General features: G+C 39.4%; 1 protein-coding gene across 5 annotated transcripts in view; it reads left to right on the forward strand.

Annotated features, from left to right (window-relative positions):
• Positions 1 to 5,699, forward strand: part of Slc6a4 (solute carrier family 6 (neurotransmitter transporter), member 4) — a 33,982-nt gene extending 28,283 nt beyond the window's left edge. For all 5 annotated transcript variants that reach the window (XM_013503528.1, XM_005402661.2, XM_005402664.2 and 2 more), the window contains 2 exons: positions 3,476 to 3,643; positions 5,075 to 5,699. In XM_013503528.1, the coding sequence (XP_013358982.1) occupies positions 3,476 to 3,643; positions 5,075 to 5,149 (243 nt within the window). In that variant the 3' untranslated portion in view covers positions 5,150 to 5,699. The remainder of the gene's footprint in view (positions 1 to 3,475; positions 3,644 to 5,074) is intronic.
• The last annotated feature ends 1,301 nt before the right edge of the window (positions 5,700 to 7,000 follow it).

A 7,000-nucleotide genomic window follows, 5' to 3' on the forward strand; every position in this document is an offset into this window, starting at 1 on the left:
TGCCAGGCAGGCGCTTTTGCCGCTGAGCTAAATCCCCAGTCCCGAGACCCTGTCTCAAAAAGACAAAAGGAAAAAAAAAAAAAAAAAAAAAAAAAGACCAAGAAAGAACTTACTGTACTGTTTAGGAAGCCCCTGAGAGAGATCCAAGTAATTTTGTATTTAAAATTTTCTTGCATCTTCTTAAAGAGACCCCTTACAAAGTTCCTTGAGCATAAGTCTAAGTCAAAAGTAGAAGCCATTTATTGCCAAAGGATCTGGTTAAGAAAGGTGAGTTCCAAGGATTGTCCATTTGCCAAGACAAGTTCAATATTTACTTTAAGGAGCGGGGTGTATAGATCAGCGGCACAAGCGTCTACCTGGCAAGTGCAAAGTCCTGAGTTCAATTCCCGGTCCAAAAAAGAAAAAGACAGAAATATTCATTTTACCCTTGCTTATATGCCCCTAGATTCCATCTGGTGTCTACCTGAAGAAAAGCATTTGCCCAGAGACGACTAATGTCCTGCTGGCCTTCCAAGTGTGCACTTGAGGTAGTCTGGGGTAAAGCCCTCCGTGCGCCTCAGCAGGGTTTATTCTTTAGTTCTTCCTCATATTTGTAACTTTATTTGGGGGTGCTGCTCGGAAATGTTTTTAGACCACCTCTTCAGTCCATCTCCGGCTTACTGGGAGTATTCAGGCTATTCCATTTTTTCTTAGCACTTCTCTGGCATACAGCTGTCCCTTCCCTCCTTTAAAAAAAAGCCTTTTGCATTCCATCATGGGGCAGCCCTTTATTTTTTGTACCTGCACATCTTAATATTAATGTATACATACCAGCCCCCATGCTTATTTTGCCTCTGAGACACTGCATATGTTTCTCTGTACCCTGAAAGCTCTCCCTGACTTCTGTTCTGTTCCAAAGGTTTCAAAATCCAAAGTCAATACTTTCTCCAAACAACAAACATTCCCAAGGCGCAGTGGCTGCCGTGTGAGGGCTGGGCTCCAGTGTTGCCACAGACCTTGGCTTAGTGCACCCTTATGACCTTATCAGCTTACTGATGCTTTATGTAAATATATATTAAGTATATAATTTATCTAAGTATAGGTTATATATATTTATCTATTTTGTAGAATATATCTTTTAACGCAGAAGTTTCAGTTGTTTTCAGTGAGAGGCTTGGTCTGAATCACCTGGCCCCCATTACGAGATGCAGGAGTCCTTACATAAATGGGTTATTCATTTATATTAATACCAGTGCTTCTTGATAATCTACTTAAATGCTTTCATTTGTTTTTCAAAGGAAGAAGAGACATTGGATTAGTTCCTTGAGGGCAGAGACATGTTTATTTATTTACTTTTGCTTTCCCTACCCAGTGAGGAAATATTGTCCAGGGCCCAGATGTGGGTAAAGCAAGTGAAGACATTGACCAGCAGCATAAAATTTAAGGCACACCGAACTCAATACTCATGATACATACTATTTTAATACAATATTTTTTAAAAATGCAAACATATGCATGATGAACAATGTTTTAAAAAACAGAGGACCTGACTCTATAGCTGTGTGCTCACTTCACTCACTTTATCCAAATCTGGCCCCATCCAATACTGTCCCTTAAGAAATTGCACTAAAATATTATTTATCTTGATTACTGAAATACTCGCTTCCCCCGAAACGCTCTGCCTGAGGTGAATGCTGCACATTCTTCACCCCTGTCCTGGCTCTGAGGCTTTTTGTTCTTTCATTTCTGGCAGTGCATGGTCAATGAGCTCCTTCGGCCAGCAAAACTCACATCTAGACATGGGTGCAGGCGTATTACTCATAATTCTGTGCTGTTTGCTTTATACTCCTCTAATGGCAAGTGCTCTAGTGCCCAATTAAGAGGAGGCAACTCTGTCTTTTACTGCTACGTTTACTTAACAGATCCCTGCTCTGTGCTTTTTAAGGGTATTTTAGATAAACAATGGGGAACTTACTAAAAATATTTTTTCACTGAAGCCAAGTTATAAAAAAAGAAAATATTGTGATTGTGTTTAACCAAGGACAGGCTGGCCTTTGTGGAAGGGTTTCTCTTTCTCTCTCTTTCTCTCTCTCTCTTTCTTTCCTTCTTTCTTTCTTCCTCTCTTCCTTTCTTCCTTGTTGTTAGTACTGGGGATTAAACCCAGGGCCTTACACTACATCCCTAGATCATCATTTTTGAAAAACTCTGAGACAGGGTCTCACTAAATTGCCTAGTCTGGCGTCCAGTTTGCAATCCTCCTGCCTCCACGTCCCAGGTGGCTGGGGTTACAGGTATGGGCCACCACCCCTGGCTGTGAGAGTTTCTGAAGTAAAGAGTCTGAACCTTCTCTGACTGAGTTGGATTTCACACACTTGACTTCAGGATGATATGAAATCTAGCAGCAGTGGCTCCTAACCAGACCTGCTCTTTCCCTGTTTCCGAATTTTCTTCCTTAGTAACTGGTCTGGGATGAGAAGAGTAAGTCAAGAAAGATTTGCAATTGACCTCCTGTTTTGAAGGCCTCCTTGTGGACTTAGGATAACACTGCTCAGAAGATGGATGTGTGTTTAACAATTTCCCATTTTATTACCTGCAGAGAAAGAAAAAATATATAAATAGATGTTTAACCACACAAATAATTTACATTACTGTCTTCTTTATGACTATGAAATAATAAAATAAAATAAAATCAAGAGCTATAATGATTTCGACACAGTGGTTACTAGGCAAAAATTGATATTTATGCTCTCTAGAAACCAAACTGAAAGAAGAAACTAATAAACTGGGTGTTAAGAGCATACTGTGGAAGTATTCTTCGTCAAACTTTTCACAGAATTCAAGGGAAAAATATACTAAGCTTCTTTTTTTCCTTCCATAATGCCTTTTATTATGAGGACCTGACGCAGCAGTCATTCACTACTGAGGGGTCTTTGGCGGAGTCACCCTTGTTGAATCTCCAGCTAAAGAGCTTACTGCAGAAAGCAAAAACAGCGAAGAACCTTCCCAGGAGCTGAATTCTCCTTGGGTCTTTAGAAACTTACTGCTTCCAGATATAAGGCAGTGTCCATATGTAGTCAGGAAATGCAGGGAAATGAGAACAAGGCAGAGAGAAATAATGGTAGGACTGGCAGGGGTAGTGGCGTGGCCACCCAGTTCACTTGTGCTGTCCACTCCTGATGGGTTCCAACCTCTTCTTGCAGAGGATTTCACTAGCGGGGCACTGAAACGTCCCTGACTTTGTAGGTAACTGTAGGGATACGGTAGGAAGGGGAGAGGACGTGGTAGGTCTGAGGTGGGTGATAGCAAAGAAAACTAAGAAAAATACCTGGCTGTTTTATTTTTACAGTGTAAGTACCAAAATTGCTACTGCTGTCTGAGAGTTCAACCTACGATACGTGCCAATTATATTTTAGCTTTAGCACTTAGAATTTGTGTTATCAGAAATATATCTGCATATTGTTAAGATTTTTAATGTTTCTTGGAATTTTCGTTACAGTTCATCATCTGCAGTTTTCTAATGAGCCCGCCCCAGCTGCGACTTTTCCAATACAGTTATCCCCACTGGAGTGTCATCCTGGGTTACTGCATAGGAAGTTCCTCTATTATCTGCATCCCCACATACATAACTTATCGGCTGATCAGCACTCCCGGGACACTGAAGGAGGTATGTGCTAAAATGTATGTGTATGTATTTTTTTGGGAGAAAGGAATTCTCTTCTGTGCTCTATTCGAAAGAGTTCAGTCTATGTCAAATTCACCAGAAAGCTCTTAACCTTATATATTTATACACCTGCATGATTGTATAGATCTCTAATAGCTTACACTGTTATAAAACATCCTTCAAAGTTCCAAATATAAGGGCAAAAGAATGAGTTGATTTTTTTTTTTTGACACAAGATCTCACTAAACTGCTAAATTGCCCAGGTAGGGCTCAAACTTGCAATCTTCCTGTCTCAGCCACCCAGAGTTTTGGGATTACAGGTATATACTACTACACAGTGAGCTGATCTTCTATGTACCACGGCACTCACACAGCCCAAAGTCATACACATAGCTCACAGTTTGGGTTATGTATAGCTTTCTAAACCTATCAGACAACTACTTTGCTTCCTGCTTGCTACTGGGCATGGATATCAGATCTATAAAGATTGACACCATACACAAATCTTAAGGGGAAATTATGATAAAAATGTCCATGATAATTTTTCTAATAATAATATGACAAGTACTATTTTAAAAATAATCATAAAATATGGACAGTTCAACATATCATACTTATAGCTAAAAAGTTGCTAGAAACAAGCTGTAAGCATTCCCCAAGATGACTGTAGATTGCATGAAATGCAAACATGTACTAAATAAAAAATTATTTTAAAAAGATAATACAATTTTAAAAATTATTAGCTATCCAACAATACTATAGTTTTCGCTCAAGCTATTGTAGTAAATATTTTTTGCCATGACACAAGATTAATTTTAGTAATGAACAATGTGCTGTAAACCTTTTAATAACAGTGCCTTACAATTTGTATGAGTCTGTGCTTTCCAAAACATCTGTGTGTAGCTGATCTCACCTGTTAGAATATCTTGTGAGGTGGAGGGGCAGGTATTATTAGCAGGCAAGGTCACTGCAGCTGGGAATAATCTGTCAAAATGTCCTTATTTCACTGACTTGTCTGACGATACGCAGTATAGGAACTCTCAGAATCCAGCGCTCACTCTGCACCCTAAGCCCTATGTGCCATGAGAAGCTGCCTCTCGTCTGGAGAAAAGGGTGCCTTTCACCAGTCATCAAAGGCATATTGTGGGCCAACAGAGCTTCTGTTAAAGGCTTATTTTTTTTGAATTAGTGTTAAAAATAATGCTCTTAACTAGTTTACAGATGCTTACACTTCTGACTATACCATTTTTATCTATATTTGAGAATAAATTGAGAGTTCCTTTCCTAAGGAAAGTCAGTGAGACTATTCCAACTTCTAATGACTATTGCCATTAAAATTTGATTTAAGCTTTGTTGTAATAGTAATGTTGAAATATTGTTGGAATTGTATTAAATTACAGGCCGCCTTATAATACTGTATTTTCCTCCCCAAAGCGCATTATTAGAAGTATCACTCCAGAAACACCAACAGAAATTCCTTGTGGGGACATCCGCTTGAATGCTGTGTAACACAGTTCAGTGAGAGACGGCTCCCCAGCCCTCCAGCTCCGACGAATCCCACCTCATCTCTCCCCTCTAAGTCAATGAGTTTCCAGCCAAGCCTGATGATGGAAGGATCTTCTTTGTAGAGACACAGGCCCAAAAGTCTGCTGCCCAGACTTCCTGCCTCCAGTCACTTCTTTCCATTACATCTCTGGGACGTTATTCCTACATTAGACTATGATGGAACTGAACTGGCCTATTATGAACGAGTGAGGATGTGTATGGAGGCGATGGAAACCGCCCTATCACTGATTAGGATTAGGTTTAGCACCAAGTTTGTGAATGTTTCCTGTGTCATTTTTTTGGTATGATTGTTATCTGACGTCTGTTTGCCTCTAAAGGCTTCACATTAAACATTAGAAGAAAATGGGATGCTGTCTTGCTAGCCACATATTTTCTGAATAGAATAGAATTCTATAGCTTGAATCTACTAGAACCCTCTTACCCATGTGCTGCTGTGGGTCAGGGAAGGAAGATGTAAGAAGCTAAATTGAAAAATACTGTGCACGTGTAAGCATTTGTGTCTATGCATATTGTTATGTCTGTGTATTCTTATTTCTACTCCAAACTTTGGGCCCATTACAGACTATATGAATTTCCTTTAATTTTTTTTACATTAACAAAGCCTACCTATTCAAACATGCACATATGCTATTATTTGAAAGGTGCAATTACTACAACATGCTCTGGTACCTTCTTTTTCAGTGACACTACTTTGCTCCCATACTTTTTTTATGGGGCAGCTCTGGTATCTGCTGTACTTCATTGCTGCCTCCCTGTCTGTCTCTCTCTGCTGAATGTTCAGGACAATGTTCCACAAGCAAATTTGGCTGATTTTATTAGTCATCATGGATTGGTTATGAACTGCTCTGAAGATGGATTTTGACATGTATACCTTCACTGTTCACGTGGCCATCTGGATTAAGCTCTGTTTACTTAAGAGGACTTTGACTATGTAGGTTACTTTGTGCAGGGAGAATAAATCCAAATCTCACTTGGCTCTGGGGAACATAGATTTGATACCCTGACTTAAACTCCCAAGGGTATCCTTGATCCAAGAGCAGCTGGAAAATCGGATTAGACTTAAATTGTCTTCCCCGCTCACTTTGGCCCTTCCCGGTGGCTATGATTATGTGTTATCCAAATAATTCTCAAGATCAGGTGTAAGTAAGAGTGACTGGGGAATAGTTATGTGAATGACCTTTCCTTTCATGTAAAGCCCGTAATACAGGTAAGTAAATTTGGCCTTGGCTTCTGACTCTCAGATGCACAGGTAGACAAGCAAATTTTGCCCTGTGCTGTGAAATTTTATCAAAATCTTAAGGGGACTAAATTCTTGTCAGTGATAAAAGGACTCAATTAGCTGGCCTGATATAACTTCAGCTCTCTATATAATTCAAATTTAATTTTAACAACTTTATAAAAAGCAGGTCCATGTAGCAGAGGCCTGGATTTATCCATTTATAGATCTTTCCCCCTTGGCTTTCTTCCCCTAACAATCTCTGCCCTGCCCATTTTCCTATATTCTCCCTGCATCCTGTTCTTTCTCATCTTTGGGGATGTTTTTGGATGCTAGCTGATGACAAGTTTCCCAAAATATTAGAAGAAAAAGAGAATTTAATGTCCCTTTACTGACTTGCATCATCTTCATTCTTTTACTCTTGCTTGCTACTTTATTTCCATTTTCTTTGCTTTTTAATATGCTCAGAGAGAAGATATGTAGTGGTAGTACATTCAGTGGTAAATAGTTTTGCAAATTTTAAGAACCTGATTTTAAAATATTTTGGGGTATGGATTTTCTCCATTCCATCCCTATGC

The sequence above is a fragment of the Chinchilla lanigera genome, unplaced genomic scaffold (genome assembly GCF_000276665.1).
Source record: "Chinchilla lanigera isolate Chin_1 unplaced genomic scaffold, ChiLan1.0 scaffold00080, whole genome shotgun sequence".
Lineage (NCBI taxonomy): Eukaryota > Metazoa > Chordata > Mammalia > Rodentia > Chinchillidae > Chinchilla > Chinchilla lanigera.